At 50.8% G+C, this 20,698-nt stretch overlaps 1 protein-coding gene across 4 annotated transcripts in view; it reads left to right on the forward strand.

Annotated features, from left to right (window-relative positions):
* The window catches only part of SLC14A2 (solute carrier family 14 member 2), a 397,322-nt gene that overhangs the window by 370,820 nt on the left and 5,804 nt on the right, over positions 1–20,698 (forward strand). The window contains exons 1-9 of one of the 4 annotated variants that reach the window (XM_045849975.1): positions 5,106–5,144; positions 5,755–5,877; positions 12,011–12,133; positions 14,363–14,445; positions 15,152–15,311; positions 16,023–16,212; positions 16,538–16,666; positions 17,552–17,744; positions 20,241–20,388. In XM_045849975.1, the coding sequence (XP_045705931.1) occupies positions 15,164–15,311; positions 16,023–16,212; positions 16,538–16,666; positions 17,552–17,744; positions 20,241–20,388 (808 nt within the window). In that variant the 5' untranslated portion in view covers positions 5,106–5,144; positions 5,755–5,877; positions 12,011–12,133; positions 14,363–14,445; positions 15,152–15,163. Of the gene's footprint in view, positions 1–5,105; positions 5,145–5,745; positions 5,878–12,010; positions 12,134–14,362; positions 14,446–15,151; positions 15,312–16,022; positions 16,213–16,537; positions 16,667–17,551; positions 17,745–20,240; positions 20,389–20,698 lie in introns of those variants that run through there. The other 3 variants (XM_045849977.1, XM_045849976.1, XM_045849973.1) reach the window with 3 other exon arrangements.

Genomic DNA, 20,698 nt, shown 5'->3' on the forward strand with positions numbered 1-20,698 from the left:
CATTAGTTAATTTTGTTCATTAAATTCCACATATCAGTAAGATCATGTGGTATTTGTCTTTACTGAGTGGCTTATTTCACTTAGCATAATATTCTCCAGGCCTAAGTGCCCATCACCAGGTGAGTGGATAAAGAAGCTGTGGTCCATTTACACAATGGAGAATACACAGCAGTGAAAAAGAAGGAACTCTTACCTTTTGCTGCAGCATGGATGGACCTGGAGAATATTACTATTTATTTTTTGGTTTTCCTTACTGTTCTCATTTTTCTCATTTTAGTAGGTTAATTACTATTCTTTTTTTTTTCTTCTTTCCTTTGTTGATTTGGAGGGTCTCCTATTTCATTCCATTCCATTAGCAAAAAAAAAAAAAATAGCCTTGGATGGTATCTAAATGAATGAATGTGGTTGAGTTCCCAAAAAGACTTGATTAAACAGGCAGCCAGCTAGATCTGGCCTATTAGTGGTTACTGCCCCTTCCCCAATGCTCATAATCAGAAGTATATTTCTCTATTATTATATTAAAAAACAAGATGCCAAATAGTTTACCCTGACAAGATACCCCATTTGTCTAATGCTCCTTCCTCACCCTGAGGAACAAAAACCTTTAAACTACTGTCACTGTTCTCCTCCCCAGGGCCCCCATCCCTAACACTTGCTTCTCTTGTATTTCCCATCCCCAGATTTTGCTGAGATCATTTTTATCATTTTTAATCTTTCCTTTGCAATTTTCCTCTTTTTTTTACAAGAATTATTAGTTAACCCCTGTATTACACGTTCCCAGCAGTTCTATCATTGTCCGTTTGGAGTTTCCTCTTTAGATTGGGCATGTTACTTTTCATCACTGTTTTCTCTATTCATCACCTCCCCCTGGTCTGTGATCTTTGTTCTCACTCACTAATTACCTGTTTAGGACCCTTCCTTGAGTATTTTCTTCAAATAACATATGACGGGGTACAGGTGACATGTTCTCCGACTGTTTGCCTGTCCACAGTTTCTTGCTCCTGGTAAGTGAATGACAGTCTAGCTGAGGGTGGGGCCCTGGGACTGTAGCCTTTCCCCTGAGTTGTCTGTAGTTCTTGTGCCTTCATTTTCCGGTTTCCAAGTGTTGCAAATAAGAAATCTCCTGTCAATCGCATCCTTTCCTTTTTGTAAACAACCCGTTCTCTCTTTCTAGAAGGTGTAAGATTTTCCCCTTATCTCTGGAGTTCAGGGATTTTATAAGGTTAAGCCTACATGTGTGTCTTTCCTCATCAAAACTGCCTTTCCATCCACAAACCCAAGTCTTTCTTCAGCTCAGCAGCTTTTGTTCCAACATTTGTTTGATTATTGCTTTTCCTCCCCCTCTTCCTTTTCCAAGCTCTGGAATAGCTAATGTCAGTTCTCTTCATCTCTGCTCCAAGTCCTTCACCTCCCTCATAGTTTTTTCCACTTGTATTATTGCTCTGCTTTGAGATATTTCTTCCGTTCCATCCTCCAGACCACTGATTCAGATCCCAACAGTAACCTGTCTTTTCTTCAATTCAACAGATAAGTTGAATATTGTAGTTCAAAAATCATGCTTTTCATTCCACAATATCTTTGGGATGGGAGCCAAAATTGAATCTCTGTGTGTGTTTATATTATTCTTTTAGTGTTGTCAATCTCTTGCTTGGTAAGTCAGATACAGCTTCGGATAACCCGTGGCCCCAGACGTCTGCCTAGTCTCTTTGTTCCATGATTAATGGGACCCTGTATCGGCAACTCAAGGGCTTGCCCACTCCCATGAGCCAAGCCCCTAGCAACTCTGCCTTGTGGTCTGACCTCATTCATTCACTCATCCAGAAGGCATTGTATGAGGAGCTATTAATGTGTTACTCAGACCCTGACTGGACAACCAACCGGGAAAGAAGCAGACCAGTTCTTGCCTTCAAGGAATTCATTTTATAAGGATTTTCCTGGCCAGGTGAGAAGTCTCCCCTGAGGGGTGGCTCACACCACAGATTTACATGAGCCACATGAGTTAACATCACCAGTTTTACTATTTTGAGTGAATTATCTGGTTGGGTTGTCTTCTGTTCAGAATAAGTATCAAGCATGATTTTAAGGGTCCTAGAAACTTCTGTGCCTACCCTTCTCTTGTCTTCTATCTTGCCATTATGTGCTGCCCAAACATTCCCAGACTCCCTTCTGTTGAAGGCTTTGAACCTGTTAAAATATAAACAGTTCTGGGAAGGTAACACAGTAAGCATGATTAGTCATTTGCATCTTAGGTTAGAGGAATAATTTCTGAGAATAGGTTGAATGAAAAAAAGAGGGAGAATACAAAGAAAAAAATGAGTAGCACATTTTAAGAGAGCCTTCAGCAGGGGAAGGTATGTTGAGATGAGGCCAAGCTGGATGAATAAGGTCTGGGGCCCCTTGTCCCATCAGGAATGATAATGAAGGTGCTGTCTGTGGCTTGCAGGGGTGTCCAACATTTTGCCGTTCAACACTGGAAGAAGAAGAGTGGTCTTGGGCCACACATTAAATACATTGCGACATGTAATCATAAAAAAATCTCATAATGTTTTAACTAAATTCACAATTATGTGTTGGGCCACGTTCATAGCTATCCTGGGATGCATGCGGCCCAAGGGATGCAGGCTGGACACCTGTGGTTGGAGAAAAGGAGAAATGACTGGGGCCGGGACTGTCTGCAGTATGAGGTAACACGTGGAAGAATAAGTCAACTTACTCAAAGTTACTTTCAAAACATGGAACAAGACCCACCAGGAGGGAGTGATAAGCAGGCAGACTCTGAACTAGTGTAGAGGGTGCTTTTTAACCATGAACGATGCCTAAGAAATGGCTGTCTGGTGCAACCCTGAGTTCCCTGCTCTGGCAGTGCAGGAGCAGGAACCGGAAGCCCGCTGGGGGTGCTCGCTTTGTGTGGGCATAGACTAGCTAACCACTATAGATTTTCTCTTCCAATTCCAAATTTCTGTGATTCTGTGGCCCTGAGTTCCTACAGAGGAATAAGGAGGCAACACCACTGAGGTGGCAAAAAGTTCAGAACAGCCTTGGCTGGTGTGGCTCAGTGGGTTGAGCATTGTCCTGCAAATTGAAAGGCTGTCAGTTAGATTCCCAGTCAGGACACATGCCTGGGCTGCAGGCCAGGTCCTGCATTGAGGGTGTGTGAGAGGCAATCAATCAACGTTTCTCTTGCACATCGATATTTCTCTCCCTCTCTTTCTCCCTCCCTCCTCCTTTCTCTAAAAACAAATAAAAAATCTTTTTAAAAAGTTAAGAACACAGAGATCAAATGTACCCAAAACATGCCATTGTTGCCTTTACAGCTTTCCCTAGAACTTAACCAGTTAGGCATTTGGTCAGTTTACCAGAATGCTCGACATGGTTGCGTGAGTGGATGCAAGCTGTAGGACCAACATCACTCAGCTGTGCCCTGTCCTTCACCGTCTCCTCCCTATCACTCTCCCCTCTCAGGGGGTTCTTCTTCAGGTCAACCCTCTGAGACCTGCCCGTCGAGATACTCCATCTTCCTGGCCTGCATCTGTGGCTACATCAAGCCGATGTGCTTCCTTTAGGAGTCTGGTTTTCTAGGTCCTGAAGGCTGTAAGGGGCTGGGGACAGCTACAATCTAAAGCCCACTAGGGGTTCGTAATTTCAGGGTGGCCATAATTTCTCCTCAATCAATCCTAGTCTCATCTGGCAACTTTAAAAGCTTTTATTTCTATGAGATTATTTTTGATGTGCCTGCTTTTTCCTGCCTTTTGCCATTCAGAGAAAGTAGGTGAATCCATAGGGAACTTCCCATGCTTCCAATGTCCCAAGGCAGGAAGCAAGGATTTTGCCAAATAAGTCCTTCTTAAACTCCATGAATTGATCGTTAGGAGATCCAGCCCCTTCCTACAGCCACACAGGCTGCTGGAACAGATGAAATAAAGGAATTAGCTCTTTAAAGAACTTTTAGCCCAGCTTGCATTTACTCCTCATGAACTCTGGCCTCTTCCTCTGGGAGAATAGGACTTCTCCGAGTTTAGCTCCTAGTGGTCAGTGCAACCTCCTCCCTCTACAATGTTGAAGATGTAGGGTTGGGGAGAGCCGTGAGCATTGCCAACTTAGTTCTAAAGTGAATTCAGATTGACCTAGCTTCCAAGGAACTAATCTGAGGGTACAGACAGATCTCTCAGAGAGTTTTGGTGTCTGAGCTGCAGTCTTCAACAGGACCTGTCAGAGACAAGATTCCACCTTGGTTTCTGCTTTCTAGGAGGGCACTTGACTGCCGCACCCTATGTCTAGTATGTGTGACTGGTACTCACTACACTGCTAAGCACCACGGTTCCATTTGGCTCATGGAATGGCGTGTGAACTTCCTGGGTGGTTCCTCAGGAATAATCATTTCCTGTCTCTTCAAATTGGTTATGTGATTTGCATGGGTAGCATCCCCCTGTTACTTCTGGTACAGATGTTTAGGGGGCTGGAGCGACAGAACCACAAGAATTTCAGGAGCCCCCAGTAGAGGCCAGAGCAAGAGGGCAAGTGATGGGCATCCAGGATGACCCAAGAGACCAGCCAGCTGGGGAACAAGAAAATATGTCATCAGCAGACAGCCATGGGCCCTGAGCTTGCAACACCAAGGGAGGGCTCCCTGTGCAGGGAACTGGTCTGCAGTCAGTTCCGCACCTGTCCCTGGAATGTGGGGCCTGCCAGGTTCCTCTCCCACCCCCACCTTTGTTTGCTTTCCTTCTTTTGAAGGCCCTCCGTGATCAGGACCCTTCTCTAGCAGTTCCAAAACACCTGGCACAGAGGGTGGGGGGTTTGACGTCAGTGGGGAGTTTGTCTACTCAGGTGTAGCTAATTCCTGCAGTGTGAGGTTCTGTTTCTGAACGTGGGTAGGCCACCTCACCCTCTGTCACAGAATAGAGGGGGCCGGGGGGAGGGGACAAGGGTACACAATCCCAAGGTGGCAGAGAGATGCTTGACCCATCATAACACAAAGCCAAACAAAACCTGTTTTGATTGGGCCCCCTCCCCAAACTCCAGCCTATCAGACCCCACAGCCTCATGGGACTTGGGAGGGCTGGCTTTGTTAATATATAGAGCTCAGAGTCCTTGCTGGAGGCGGGGGTTAGGTCATGCCTTTTCTGCTCTGAGAGTGTCCCATGGTGAGTGAGTCCCCAGGAGTCAGAAGGAGGAAAGGTCTGAAAATTTCCACAGAACGAGAAAGACAGCATCTAGTATTGGGCTGTACAGAAATTTCCATCAAGATACAGATGGCGATACTGTTCCCCAGCCTGTGCCCTACCTATATGGGGTACTGAGAGAGTTTATTAAGGTTGGAAGGCAAACTGGCCTCCTGAGGAGACAACATTTAGACGATTGCCTTAAAGGCAAATGCTGAAGCAGGAATTCTAATGAGTAGAGCGACTGGATGGCAGTGCCTGAAGGAGGGCAAGAAAGCTACTGCTAGACAGTCCCCGGCTCTGCCCCTTTAAAGGAAACCTGCCTGATCGAACCAGGTCAGGGAACCATGGCAGCCGGAGCCAGGGTTCTCTGGTGAGTTGAGGGAGTAATATTGTGTCTGGAAGGCCAGAGAGAGAGTGGGCGAGCTGCCGCAAGAGCATTTGTCTTTCCCCTCCCTTGCCCTCCATGGTGCCCTTCCTCCACTGGAAGGCATGCACCAGGCATAAGGCTCAGAAATGAAGGGGGAATTTACAGAAAGTCGGCGAGAGGATGGGCTGGAGGGCTCAAGGCAGTGAAGGGGTTTGGATTTAGGGAGAAGTCCATCGCCTGGAGTTGAGGACCAGAGACACCGCCCAATCAGAACGCAGCTTCTTCCCAAATCTCAGTGGCCTAGATCCCTCCAGCCCTGTGTACAGGACATCCAAAGGAGCGCAGGTAAGAGGTCCTGGGGGGAGAGAAAGGGACCAGGTGGCCCCTGTAGTCAGCAGAGCCATGTGACTTGTCAAAGGAAGAGGAAAGAGAAAGGCTGACCTCTCTCTGTTCCTTTTTGCTGTTGAGCTGTGGCATCTGAGGAAGGCTAGGCTTAGGCCAGGAAACTTTGCTAAGAGTTTGTCTCTTTGCTAAAGAGAGTTTAGATTCTGAAGACCTCAAACTGGAAGAGTTCTTTTTATATAGTTCAAAGCCCTCCCTTTATGGATGAGGAAACCACAGCTTGTCCAGGGACCAGTCCAGAGACCTGTCCAGAGAACAGGAGTCTGGACACATGTCCAGGTGTCCTAACTCACAACACTGAGTGCTTCTTGCTCACCTGGTAATAGAGCATTCATCAGCCCTCAAATCCCCTTACTACCACACCTGCCCAGTGGATGAGCCTTCGAATGTTGTGTCATCCTTTCCACAGCTCTGGCATTAGAATGGTTCCCAAGGCAGCACCATGTTGAGCTGAGCTGTGGGAGGTTAAAGAGGTAGATTTGAAAACCTTCCTCCCAGGAGTCATTACCTGCTGATTCCCGTGCGGCGGACCCTGGTCCAGGCATCCAGGCCTCTCTCCTCAGCTCCAAACCCCTTCCACAGACATGCTGACACAACCAGACCATCTCAGCCTCCACAAGCATCTTAACACCCAGGTCAACAACCTGTGTTCTTGGTGGCCCTGTCCTACACAGCCATCTTAGATTGCTGTAGACGTATTCTGAGTAGCTACAGCAACTGGATGTTTCTGGAAGATGTTTCTGTACCTTAAGGAACAAATTCTAGGACACTGAAGTTACCTGATCAGAGAATGGACCTCCTTACAAGGTATGTGACCTCCTCCAAAACTGGCACCAAGGGATATGAGCCTTGGTGAACTTGCTGATGAAAGACTATCCTGCGAAGCTTGGAAGTGCCTGAGGCCAGGCCTCTGCCTCATCCATGCCTTCCTTCAAGGTCAGAGGGGGAAAAGAAGGGGACCATCAAGTGCCAACTCTGACTAATCGGTACTGATTTTCTGGAGCACTGTGTTAAGAAGGGTTCCGAGGCTGCATTGAAATGTATAGGGAACATGTTATGATCAATTAGCTATGTTTGCCATAGATCATGGGGAGAAGGATGGGGGAAGGGAGTACAGAAGTGTTACCACAAGAGAAGCTGGTGCACCTTGGCCCCAAACTTCCACTGGCCTTTCACTGGGTGTCACAGATGTAATGATACATAGGTGGGCTTTTGTGTTTTGTTTTGTTTTGTTTCAGTAACTTTTGTTACTCCTTTTGGGATATGAAATAATTCATAATTTCTTTAAATTAAAAATGCTGCAAATCTATTGATATCATTTGGGAAGGCTCCAACTGTCTGTAAAACACCTACGGGGCAGGGGTAAAGCATCAAAACCAGGAGGTCAAACCTGGCTCCAAAGAATGGAATGATCCATATGGCCCAATAAGTCAAGGATGGCATCATGAAGGAAGGAGAACATCAAGCAGAGCTCGAAAGGTCGATAGGAGCTAGGCAGGAAGAGGAAGGAAACATAGAGGGCCAGCAACGGGGCCAGAGTGCCAGGGCAGGGTGTGTTGGGAAAGAGCAGGAAGAGCTGGATGGTGAACCTAGCCAGATTGTGGAATGTCTGGAAAGCCAGGCAGAGGAGCCTGGGCATCACACTCTTGGCAATAGGAAGCCAGGTAGAGTATCGAGTATGTGAGCGACATAATGATATGGTCTAGTGGTTGAAGCACAGAATGGATGGAAAATGGGGAGATCAAAATCGGGGTGGCTGACAAGGTAGACATGCACTTCTAAGGCTGTAGCCTGGGGTGGGGACAGGGGGAGAGAGTGCATGGTCGCACTGGAGGAAGACCGGATAAGAGTCGCCTAGACAGCCTGTTCTGTCCGTCGTACTCTACACCCTCATTATGGAGTCACCGTAAGGTGTCTGGAGGTTAAATGGGGTACCAACTCACTTATGCTCATGAGTGTCTTCTCTGTGGTGTGAGTCAAAGACACCAAAAACAAGCAAAACCAAACACAATGTGGGCAAGTCCGTTGGCCAACTAGTGAGCTGTGTGGGGAGGAAGAGAGTTTAAAGCATTTATTTTGGGGTTGAGGCCTCACTTATTACAGGATGACAGTGATTCATACCCCACCTTCTTTTTTAAAAAACAGGTGAATTAAAAGGTTGGAACTTCCGCTTTCACTCTGCGTGTCTCTCTCCCAACCCACTTCCCAGTGCAGATGTATCAGGAAGGCTCAGGAAGCCTTATGGGTTTGTCTCAAATGCCCCAACGGAGAGAGAATGGAGTGTAGAGGACCTTATCAGATCAAAAACAAACCTCTGCTGGGAAGGAAGGTCTAGGGAAATGAGTCGTGGACTGGGAGGTGAGAGACACTAGCCGTGTGGACCCCAGTAAGTCACCCCATCCCTCTCAGCTTCAGTGTACCCATCCTTAAAATGGGAGGGCTGGATAATCTCACAGGCCTTTCCAGTCCTGACATTCAAGGCCTCTGAGAGGTTATAGGATGATCTTTGAAAATGTCAACTAAACACAACTGTGCAGAAAAAGATACCATCCCATTTACCACCCACAGGCACTCATATCTCACACACACCCTAAAAGGACAAGTCATAGTGATGCAAAAAGCTCAATTTGCGCATAGAGAAACACGCCCAAATTGTGGGCAAAGTGTCACCACATAGAATTGGATGCCTAAAAAGTCAAATCACATACAATGTGTCATTGCAAAAAAGTCACACTGGCATAGTAAGGAACGGCCCCCTGATAGGTGGATGTGTTGGCAAACAGCAGACTGGAAGGATGGGAGACCTGGAAGCTGGGAAGGGATGGCAAATCGGTCCTCATGGTGGGTTCCAGGTGCCCCATATGTTGGACATGGCAAGTGATGCAAGGACAGTGTCGATCCACCTCCAGGATTTAGTGGAACCCGAGAAAGGGAGCTCGTGGACAGAACAGTGGAAGGGACCTGTTGGAGGGAAGGCTGAGGCTGACTTTCAGTGAGATCCACTAGATCACTTTTTCCCCTTCTGAAAGATGTCATCTGTGGCTTGAGGTTGTTTTGATCCTTTCAAAGAACTTGTTGGCAGCTTCAAAACTGTATTTGGCAGGCGGGGCTCTTGTACTCAGTATGTCTCCCCCCTGTTATTAGAACAGGTGGCATTTTCTGTAGTTAGAAGTCAGCAGGGGCGTGAGTGCTACGGGACACGACTCTCCAGAAAAAGTGCTTCCAAGCGAGTCGTTATGGCTCAGAGCTGTGCTTTCCTTCTCCCAGTCAACGGGAGGAAAGCATTGTTGGACCCTTGCCTGTTAAAACACGGATGGCAGAAACCCTCGAGGGCAGGGACCGTGCCCCTGACATGGTCCTGAACGGCCCCGGTGCGAAGCTGCACGCCCAGGGGCACCTAAAAGGCTTGTCGGAGCAGGAGAGGGCAGCGGCTCCTACACAGGCAGGCATGCCGTGGAGCTGCTCAGCGGCTGAGGTCTTCCCGCAGGTTCCTGAGGACGGAGCTTCCCACACCCTGGGCCACAGCAGGGCGCTCAAAGCTGGGCCGGGAGGGCAACCCCCTTGGCCCGCTAGGTAGCCAGGTAGGGCCTGGTGTGGGCAGAGCCCCCAGACCCAGCTATGAGGTCCCAACAGTGGCAATAAATTACTATGACCTTCCTTAGCTTCAAGTTTTTTTCGCATCCTCAGGAAACATGTTACTTTACCTCCAACCTTTGTGGCGTCTGTTCACACATGTTATTCTTCTCTGTTGGCCGGCCTGTCTTGAGGGGCCGCTGCCCTCTCGGGGGGTCTGGTGCCAGCAGCCCAGTACCAGAACCAGCACTATGTCGGGTCATCCTTGGTGCCACCTCCCAACTCATTCCAAACAAGGACAAAAAATGAAATGTTGTTAAAGGAAGGAGAAATGCTGTTTGTTTCTGTCTCTTGTGACTGGGACATCAGCACCAGGAATTCACAGTAGCATGAGCCCTGCCAAGCCAGGGCGTGAACAGCGAGCCAGGCCCTCCACAGCCGCCCGTGGAGCAGCATGCTGGAAGTCAGGAGACCTGGGTGCAGCTCCTGGCTGCCCTGTGACAGATGAGTGACGTGGGCAAGTTGATTTCTCTGCTTCTGGGAGGCATCGTCTTGCAGCTCCATGCGGTTCTGAGTCTATGATGCTCTGGTCAAAGTACTGGCCTGCCCAGGGTGTGTCTGGGGTGGCTGACACTTAGCACACAAGGAACGAGGAGCCACGGGCTGGCAGAGGTGCCCTTCCAGCCAGGCAGACCTGCACAGGGGTCGGTGCTATGGGAAAATGCCCGGCTTTGTCAGGTGATGCGATGATCCCCTGCCCCCCGCCCCTTGGTCCTTGTCACCTTGCATGAACCCTATCTGCAGAGGGGTCCCAGGGCGAGATGGCATTCCAGGTGTGTCTGCAGCACAGGGCCAAGAGGGCTTCTCCGGCCTCGGGAGCTGTGGCTCAGTGCTGACCCACCGACAGGATGCTGAGTCAGGAGCTCCTTCCTCGCCCTGAGCCAAGAGGGATGGGACTGGGTCGCATGTTTGACCTTGCAGTTTGAGGGTGCAGACAAGTCCCTGTCCTTGCTCACACATGTCCCACATACTCTGTGGTTGCTGGCCGTGACATATTCTGAGCTTTGCCAAAGTCATTTCCAGGTGAGCAGTGTGATTCAGACCAGTGCTTTCAAACTTTGATGTGTGCACAAGTCAGCGAGAAAATCTTGTCTAAAAAAAACGGATTCCAATTTGATTAGTCTGGGGTAGAGCCCGAGAGTCTGCATTTCAAGCAAGCCCCCTCTGACGTCCGTGAAGCTGGTCTGCAAACCAGACTCCGGGCAACAAAGATGTGGACAGAAGGACCAAGGGTTGAGAGTTGCACAACTCGCTGTCTATAGTTGCTTCAGAAATGATTCAGGGCCTTTGTTTCCCATCTTTTGGAGATGACACTGCCTGCTCCGACAGTTTAAAGGTACTACTAAAAGGGCCAAGTGAGTCAACTTAGAAAGTGCCCAGACCTAACAGCGGTGTGAATGCTCTCCACTACTCCTGGCAGCCACGGGATGTCTAGCTCTCACATGCGTTGGAACCCCAGGCAGAATGTGTTAAAACTGCATTAAAACACTGCATTAAAACTGCCTCGGGACCAACAAATACGCCAGCTAACAGACCTGGGTGGGCACGGGAGCACGCATGTTAACAAGCCACTGAGGGGACGTGACGCTGTCGGTTCTGGGACCACACACCCGGAGAAACCCTGTTCCGAGGGGCGAGGGTGCTCCGCGCTCCCCTCGTGTGCAAATGTGAAAGCACAAGGTGCAGCAGAGGGTCTCCTGTGGCTGGTCCCAGACTCGGGACCCTCACTGCCCCGTCGATGGGTGCTTGTCACAGCTAACGCACACAGCAATCTGGGTGACATACAGGCTCTGGTTTTATCGGTCTGGGTGGAACCTGAGCGTCTGCACCTCTAACGAGCTCCCAGGTGACGCCAGTCCGGGGACCGCACTGGGCGCAGCAAGAACCCAGATCAGCGATTCTCGGCCTGGGCGGTCCATCCCAGCCATCTTCTAAATGCTACGAGCATTTAAAAACTTTAATTCCCTAAGTTGGTCTGGGGTGGGGTTCGGGCATTTTTAAAGCACCTATGTGATTCTAATGTGCAGCCAGCGTTGAGGGGCTCCCCACAAATATTCCCTGCCACAGAGGGAAACCAAGGCACCTGCTGAAGGACAGAAATAGGCAGCCAGCTAGGGTCGGCCCACCTGGCCAGTCCAAGGTCAGGCGAAATGAGCTTTAGGCTAGTTCCCTCCTGGAGAAACAGGCAGACTAGCTAGTGGTCTCTTAACACAGATAGGTGTCTGTGGCCTGGCGTGGGCGGGGAAAGGAGCGGAAGCTTTAACTGGAGGAATGGAGAAGACAGATAGTTAGCAGACACGGAGGCAGTAACCACTGCAGCTTCAGACCACACGGCTCTTTCTTTTCCAGCTTCTGCCTGTGATTTTTCCTGCGTTCTCTGCTTGGCACTCACGGGGTACGAGCAGGGTGGGAGACTGACCTGTGCCGTTTTGCCCCCCGGTAGGCGGCAGCGGGGAGCCACCAGTCAGGACAAGCCCCGAGGCCGATGAGGGCTCAGAGGCCGTGCTCCCCAAGCGCAGGAGTGTGTTCCACATCGAGTGGTCATCCATTCGGAGGAGGAGCAAAGGTGTGCACTTCCTCCCCCCACTCTCGGGCCCTTGATTTACTCATCTCTGAACTGAGGACGATGGCAGCACCTGCTTCACAGGGCAGCGGGGAGGACCCTGGGCATCAGGCTCCTTCTTATCCTGGACAACCTCTGACCCCAGCCACAGGTCCCCATGTGTAGGAGACTTTCCTGAGCTGGTGAAATAAACAGGCAGTGGACTGTGTAGGTCAAGGCCAGGAGGGCTCAAACTTGGCTGCCCACTGGAGTCGCTTGCATCCCCTCCTGGAAGACTCTACTTTAATTCTTCTAGGGAGCAAGCTGGGTGGGCTTAAGGATCTTTCAAGGCTCTCCATGAGATTGTTTGCTGCCGGGCCACAAACCACTGGTCTGGGAGGCTAGAGATGCCGAGAGTTCAGTGCTGCAGAGGTGGGAGTGCCAAGGCCAAGGGAAGAAGGGGAGAGGCAGGGAGGGGAAGGGGCTCCCAAAGGCCAAGACTGGGGTCCAGAGGGAAGAAGCCAAAGCCAAGCCAGTGAGGGAGCCAGAAAATTGGATTTAGCTGAGGACACATTCTATCAAAGAGGAAGGAGCTGGGGGGCAAGGTTGGAGGGTCTCCCCAACCTACTGGAAGGCTGGAGCAGCCTCGCAAAAAGCCAGGGAAGAGAGACCATATGATTCGGTCCCCCAAGCCCCAGAGAGGACGGCTGACTTGCCCAGAGTCCCCCACCTGGCAAGGGGCACTGCAAGGGGCAAAACAGATTCCTGGCTTCTGCCCTTTCTACAACACCACCTGCTTCCCAGAAGTGGCTTCCTTGCTCCAGGTCATCTGAGCCACGTCCTTTCATATCCAAAGTGGCCAACCCAGAGAAATGGGCCCGGGGTGTTGTGGAAAAACATCACACAAGCTGGAGAGAACATCAGGATATTTCAAGGGCCACTGTGGCCCGGGAGTTTGTATTTGTCAGCGGCCCTGAGCTCAGTGTGGAAGAGAGGATGGGTCTCCTCAGAGAGTTAATAACCCCCCTCCAAGCACCCTCCTAATGGTAGTGGTACGGGGCTGGGGTGGGGAGGGCCTAACAGAGAGCTCCGTGCAAAGGAGCTTGGGAGGTGAAGCTCGTTCACAATTGCTGAAGAGCTGGCAGGCCGAGGGGAGCTTCAGACAGAAGCAGTGGGTCCATTAGGATACCTTACACAATGGCCTCAAAGCCTGCAGGAATCCTCTTTGCTTCCTACTCTCCCTTTCTAAGCTTCCAAACAGGAACTTGTTTCGCCTGCAAAGTGCAACTTCCTAACCACAGTGAATCTGCAGACCCTTCCCCTTCAAGAGTGGGAACACGGTGTCTTGGATGCAGTCCTTCCAGTGGCTGGGCACTCTGAAGACTCAGGAAAGCATCCTGACTGGGAGCTGCCTATTTAGTGTGAAAATACCAGGCGTTCAGAGCCCAGCCTGCTATTCTCACACTTGACCACAAGAGGGAACCAGAGCATCAAGACCGAAATTTCAAGGGTCCTAAATTCTTTTACCATGTATAAAACCCTACTGAAATTGGCCATCTTTAAAAATAAATTATCTGGTGACAATAAAAAATATGTTTGCAGCCACTTCCCAGGGGTTTTTTTTAGAATTACAAGGACATGCCAAAATCAATTTCCAGTAATGACATGGATATCCCTTATTTCAACCAGCCATTTGCTGCTAAAATGCCCCAAATTCCAAGGTGTACAACCAAAAAAGAGACCCAAACAGCCCATGGTCATCCAGTTGGGGAGAGTCATAGGCAAGTGCAAGCAGACCTTGCATGGCTTGGGCAGTTAACACTCTATGAGCAATAGTGTCCAAGTCCCTTTCTTTGCACACCTACCAGTTGTGCATGTGGTGTACGAGAAAGAACCCTGATTTGGGGAATCACAGACAAGTCACTGTTTCCTCATCTAAAAAATACAAGGATTGAGCTAAATCAGAGTTTGTTAACTAAAGGTCAGTCGAATCTCTAGACTCCTTAAACTCCTGTAAAATGTGTCCATGAGGATGTGCATTTCCCCCCCCCAAAAGGAGAGCCCAAATGGGCTCATAACCAGCAAAAGAAAAAAAAGGGCGGGGGGCTTCCAGCTGCCAGGTGCCAAGGCCCTGGGCTTCCTCCAGTGGGACAGGAAAGAGATATTCCAACGCCAGCCTCCCAAGAAGTTCGCTGCTCTGTGTCAGGGTAGAGGTGTCCTAACTGATGATTTTTTTTTCCCCTCCAACTCCAGTGTTTGGGAAAGGTGACCACCAGGAGAGACAGACCAAAGACCCTTTCCCCTACCAGTACCGGAAGCCCACTCTCGAGTTGCTGGTGAGTAGCCTGGGGCCCGGACCTGGGGCAGCACCCCGTGTCGCAGAGCCTGTGGCGCCAGACGAGGGGCCCGAGGTCCGGGAAAGGCGTTCTCCAGTTTGGGCAAACTTTCTTGAATTCGTGTCTCCAGAAATGTAATTACTTGGGATAAAAATGTCAGTTTTTCACAGTTTACTTTGTAAAGTCTCATATTCCTTTTTATTTGAATTCTTTATTACCCACCTTCCTCCAAATCCAGCATGTACGCATTTAGGGAACGAGATACAGCCAATTTTCAAAAACAGAATCTTTACATGTTTAATTTTATGGGGAGTTGCACTTTAATTCTGGGGAGGGATGCTTTCTTCTGGAAAGCATGTGGTATGGTGGAAGTAATATTTTTTTAAAAAGAAGAAGAAGAATCTAAAGCCCTGTGGTTAAATCCCAATGCTACCGTTCGACCTTGATGTCTGCCATGAGACAGCCTCTCCATGCCTGAGCCCTCACCCACAGAAAGAGAATGAAGCTACTGTGTTGTATTTCAAGGCTGTTGTTCATCTTAACTGAGGTGACACAATGAAACCAAAGATATTCTAGTCTCCAGAAACATGGAGATGATTAAATAGCAATGTCACTAAATGCCAAACATAAGTCTGAGCTTGGGCCACTTCTCAGCGTGAAAAACACAGACTGAGGAGCTTCTTGCCCGTGTCTTGTCCTTGGGCAGGACCTGGACCCCATGGAGGAGAGCGCAGAGATCAGGGCGGACCCCGGCAGCGCCAGGACTGCCTGGATCCGCGGTTACGCGGCGGCCTGCAGGAGGAGGGTCGGCAAAGCCCTCAGTTATATCTCGGGAGAGATGAAGGAGTGCGGAGAAGGGCTCAAAGGTAAAGGGGCTGCGACGACACGCCACCTCCCATTGTCCCTCTGGGAAACACTCCGCCGCAGTTCTCTGCGGACCAGACTGAGCTCTGTCTGCAAAGACAGCAGTTTTGCTAGGGGAACCGACTGGCGTCCCTCGGGACAAGGCTGCAGTCCCTGGAAGTGCACAGCTGCCGATGCTGAGCACGAAGGCTAGCCTTCCCAGGTGGCCCATCACAGGGCTGCAGCCAGGCGTTTTGGCACTGGGACTCTGGAGCCAGCGTCTAGGAAAAATGTCTGTCCCGTGGGTGTCGCATAGGAGAACGGTGTCTACTACTCCAGAAGGTTCTCTTCAGCAACTTCCCCAGAGCTCAGGCCATGGGTGTGACGCCGTCTGTGCAGCATGGGAGTTTTCCTTTCGGATCCATCTTCTTGAAAATGCATGCCATTCTCATGGGGACACAGGTAGCTCAGGGCGCCCACTGCGTGAAAAACAGCCCAGAGACCACAGCCAATGAGCAGCGGGTCTGAAGAGTTAGCTCTCTGCGCAGTGGAGCGGCCTCTTGGTTCCTGGGTTTACCCGCTTCTGTGGCAGGTGGCGGCAGGGGGCTGGCTCCCTGCAGACCCACGGTGGGCGGGTGGGCGTGGGCCTTCCCTCCCACCCTGCGCCCGCCCTCCGGGGTGGGGCCCAGGGCTGCTGCGCCTGAGCGCTGACCGCCTGCCCGGCTCCGTTTCAGACAAGTCCCCCGTGTTCCAGTTCCTGGACTGGGTCCTGCGGGGCACATCCCAGGTGATGTTTGTGAACAACCCCCTCAGCGGCGTCCTCATCGTCCTCGGCCTCTTCGTCCAGAACCCCTGGTGGGCCATCTCGGGCTGCCTGGGCACCGTCGTGTCCACACTGACGGCCCTCGTCCTCAGTCAGGACAAGTAAGTTCCAGGAGACCTAGGGTCCCGGCCTGAGGCCGGAGGTCACTCCCTGCAGGGACCATGGCCACCTTCCCTCCCCTCGCTGCCGGCTCCCAGCTCAGAAACCCCTCAAAATAAGGACACCAATGACTAAAAACAACCACTCCCTGGTGACTTGTAACTGCTGCATGCTGTCGGGGAATGGGAGGAGGGGCCGTCCCTTTGAAGGTGTGTGGTGTCAGGCCCCAGTTGAGAGAAGCCTGACTCAGAAGGAAATCAAGATGGCAGCACCCCTACACCAGGCCTTGGGGGGCCCCCACTTCCCTCACCCCCTCTTTCCCCCCAGATCGGCCATCGCTGCAGGACTTCAGGGCTACAACGGGGTGCTGGTGGGGCTGCTGATGGCTGTGTTCTCGGACAAAGGCGACTATTACTGGTGGCTTTTGCTCCCCGTCATCATTATGTCCATGTCTTGGTAAGTGGGCTTCTGAGGCTGTGGGTGCAGCTTGGGGGCTGCCAGTGTTTTTACCCCAACTCCGTATCCGTCTGTCTGAACTCCATGTCTGTCTGTTTAAACTCGCTGCGAAAGTGGCATTCGCTCAGCTCGCACAGCAGAAACTTCCACGGGAATGAATCGCTAATGTCATACAGAGTCAGCATTGTGCTAGGTGGCCTGTACACAGTATCTCCTTTCCTCCCATCATTTACTCCTGTTTTTCTTTTTTTGAGACCTAAAAGGGTGCCTGCCCCTGCCCTACCAGAGCACAGGGAGAGCAACTGAGGGACACACAGGTCCCGTCAGGGGCCTGGAAACCCACCATGGGGTCCTATTGGTTTCTGAAAGAAAACCTTCTCATTCCTCCTGCTGCCACCCACCCCCTCCCAAGCTTCTTCCTGTCCTTGGGACTCCTGACCAAATTGGGACAGCCTCCCAGTGTGGGCGGGAGGCCCAGGCAGAGCCCTGAGATGCCGGGCCCGAGCTCCTCCTTCCCCTCCAGAACTCGCAGGGCACGCCAGCCACAAAGCTCCGTGCTCTCAGCTGCTCGGCAAACTTTTGTTGCTGGAATGAACGTCCCTCCCTGCCTCGTCACTCCCCCAGCCTGTCCTCTCTCCTTATGCCAGGACGTGGAGCTATGTGACTTTTAAGGGAGTTCTGTGACTCCTTGCCTTCAGACGTCCCTTCCAAAAGCCCTCCCTCGCAAGTTGAGTCTGGGCATCCGCCCTGTTGCTGTGCCAGGGCCAGTCAGGCACAGACAGTCTGCTTTTCCCCAGGACGGCACGGGGAGCACCCCGCTCCCGCGCAGTCTCGTGTCAGGGTCTGGGGCTTCTTGAACAGCATCTCCTGTGCTTCTGCCACCAGCCCCATCCTCTCCAGCGCCCTGGGCACCATCTTCAGCAAGTGGGACCTCCCGGTGTTCACGCTGCCCTTCAACATCGCCGTGACCCTGTACCTGGCGGCCACCGGCCACTACAACCTCTTCTTCCCCACGACACTGCTGCAGCCTGCATCCGCTGTGCCCAACATCACCTGGGCGGAGGTCCAAGTGCCCTTGGTAGGTACTGGGGGAGGTGGAAGGACAGCACGCATTGCAACTCAGTGTTGAAACGGCCCTTACTGATTTTGCACATCAGAAACACCCACGAGCGGTAACTACTGTTAACAGTTATACAGTGAGAGACACTCAACACACAGCTCATCAGTTGCCACCACGCTTTTCTCTTCTCTTTCTAACTGAGAGCTAAAGAGGCCATTTCTGGTCCCACAGAGGAAGAAGCTGAGGCCAGGTTGAGACGCAGCTAATTGGGAAACAGCAAAGTTGAGACTGGAACTCTGGCCTCCTGTCTGCTAGACCTGGGTTCTTTCTTTTTTCCTTTTTGTAAAAGTCTTTTCAGTGTTTTATTCCAGTTTTTAATCCAGCTCACACCCTGTATTTTCTTTCACTCAGTCTCCTTGCATCATTAACCACATACGCACCACACCGCCACCTATCGGCTAAGGAGGCCTCTGCTCCGACCTCCGAGTTCATTGCACTTGCTCTCTGAGGCATGCTCACGCTTTAAAGCACAGGTGTTCCTCCATTAAAACATGCATATATAACAGAGCTTTTAAAGTTTTTTACAATTATTCTGTATATAATGCTGGCCTCTGGAAGTCTGCCAAGATAATTAATAAGGAGCTACACTAAGAGCATTAAATCAGCCTGGAGAAATGAGTCCATTAGCCTCCTTATCTAAGTGGACACGTTTTCTCTGAGGCCCTTCCACCTTCCGGCACGCTGAACAGCCCCCCGACTGGGCTCCCTCAGAAACTCCGTTATTGTCCATTTATCACCTAACCACAAAACCACTTGCCCTTGTTGAAAGAACTTTTGAAACTAACGTTGCCTAATTTCTCTTGGCGTTTCAAAGTCTGCCACAGCAAGGCATAGTAGAAAGAGCCCTGCACTTGCCCCAAAGCATCATTATTTAGGAAGAGAAATATCCGCGTTAGCCCCATTTTGGGGATTTGTATGTGTGCGCGCGTGCGTGTCTGCGGGCCTTCGTGAGCCTGCGGTGAGGAAAGGCGCCAGGTTGCAATTCACTCCTGAGGCTTCCCTTTCCTGGTATTTACCCATCTGTGCTTTCAGGAGGCAAAGTTGTCTAACGGGTGTGCTACAGAGAGATGGCGTTGTTATAACAGGCAAATTTAAGGTGCTTTGCATTCTCCAGGCCACATTTTCCATGGAAAAGCTACCTACAAATTTTGTAGAAATGAAAAAAACGAAGTTACGGTATCCTGTACAAATACTTTAAAACCCCAACGTTCCAGGAAAGAAAAATTCGATTCTGGGTGGTGGTTCTTTAGAAGTAACTTTCTGGACAAATGAATGGGTTGTGGTCATGATGGAGACATTTGGTCTTTTGACCATGTCATGAGAAACTTGAGTGTGGGGGGCAGAGGCGGTAAATGTCAGAGAGAGGGTTTAACCCCCCCCCCCACAGGTGTGAGACCCCGTGAGTTCCTCTGCTCCTGTGCCCACTGCAGAGCCCCTGGGGGCTGACCGGTGCCACTGACTGGCTATAAAACTCTTGATTGTCCTGCCTGCCCCCTCCCTTGGGGATGCCTGAGCCCCCATTCTGTTCTCTGTTCCTGGGGTCGCAGGAGCCTGTGCCTAGGGCTCCCACAGCATCCTCCTGTCTCACACCTTCCCACAGGTCAGAGTCCTCTCAGAGGACACAGGCTAACAGAAGACCTGCCTCATTGTAGCGTATACATGCTCTGGCCCCAGGCCTCTGCTTCCCCTCAGCTCCCTGCCCAAGGGGCGAGACAAACCCCAGGGCCTCCTAGCACGGCCCAGGGCCTCCCCGCTTAAACACTTTCCCAGCTCACGGGGCCTTGGCCAAACTCCCACGACACAGGGTCCAATCCCAGCCGCTGGGGAAGACTGCATGCCCAGGATCCTTTTCCCAAGTGCAGGGCACAAGGGCCAGTGCCCCCCGGGCCCTGGACCCTGGCCTCCTCAAACCCTCTATCCACACATGCGATGCGTGGGAGCCAGATGCCAGCAGGGTGCTCACCTGCCGGCCACCATCAGAGGAGACAGCCATCAAAGAGCAGCTGTGACGACAGTGCCTGCTCGGGGCTCTCCCGTGGGTGCCAGTCCACTTGCTCACCCAGACCAGACACTAACGTGACCGCAGCCTGGACGTGTTGTTCTTGAAAACACAAAGGACCATGTTTCCAACTCGTCTGTAGCCTTCGACTCACCTTCTTAGCTTTGAAAGGAATGTTACCAGAGGGTTTTTAAACCCCAAGGTTGTCGGTTTCCCTTCACTGGGGGTTGAGTGACTCACACCCCTGTCTCTAAACCAAGGAAACGCAACACCCGAACCCCTTACTGTTCTAAGAACTCAAGATGAAAACAGTTAAAGCTCATGTTCCTTTCAGAGTTAACCTATTTGAATAATAGTATCTTGGACACCTGTTGCAAAATGTCAGCGTGGAGGGTTTGGCGCCAAATTTTTCCCAGCCAAGAATAAAACTGTCTCTTTGCACGTGACACCCACAGCTCTTGAGAGCCATCCCCGTTGGAATCGGCCAAGTGTACGGCTGCGATAACCCCTGGACCGGAGGCATTTTCCTCATAGCTCTGTTCATAGCTTCACCTCTCATTTGCCTGCACGCTGCGATTGGATCCACCATGGGGATGTTAGCAGGTCAGTATCGTCAATTCTCCCTTACTAATGCCCCATGAGGATGTCAGTGCCTGGGACCCACCCCAAAGAAAATGGTGACATGTGTCTTCAAAGCTTCATCTACTTATTTCTGTAAACTTTCCCTCATTTCATTGTGCCTTGTTTTTTTCTATTTTGGATGTCAGCAACCTTATGCTCCTGTGAGCAAAAGCTGTCCTGAAGAAAGACTTTGGTGTTAGTCATTTACACCTTAGTATAAATTTAAAGTTTGGGAGGGGTTTCTTCCAGGCATGTTTATATTTTAAGTCTTATATTGAATGATGATCCAAAG

This window comes from Phyllostomus hastatus, unplaced genomic scaffold (genome assembly GCF_019186645.2).
Source record: "Phyllostomus hastatus isolate PE091 unplaced genomic scaffold, TTU_PhHast_1.1 phas_contig_80, whole genome shotgun sequence".
NCBI lineage: Eukaryota > Metazoa > Chordata > Mammalia > Chiroptera > Phyllostomidae > Phyllostomus > Phyllostomus hastatus.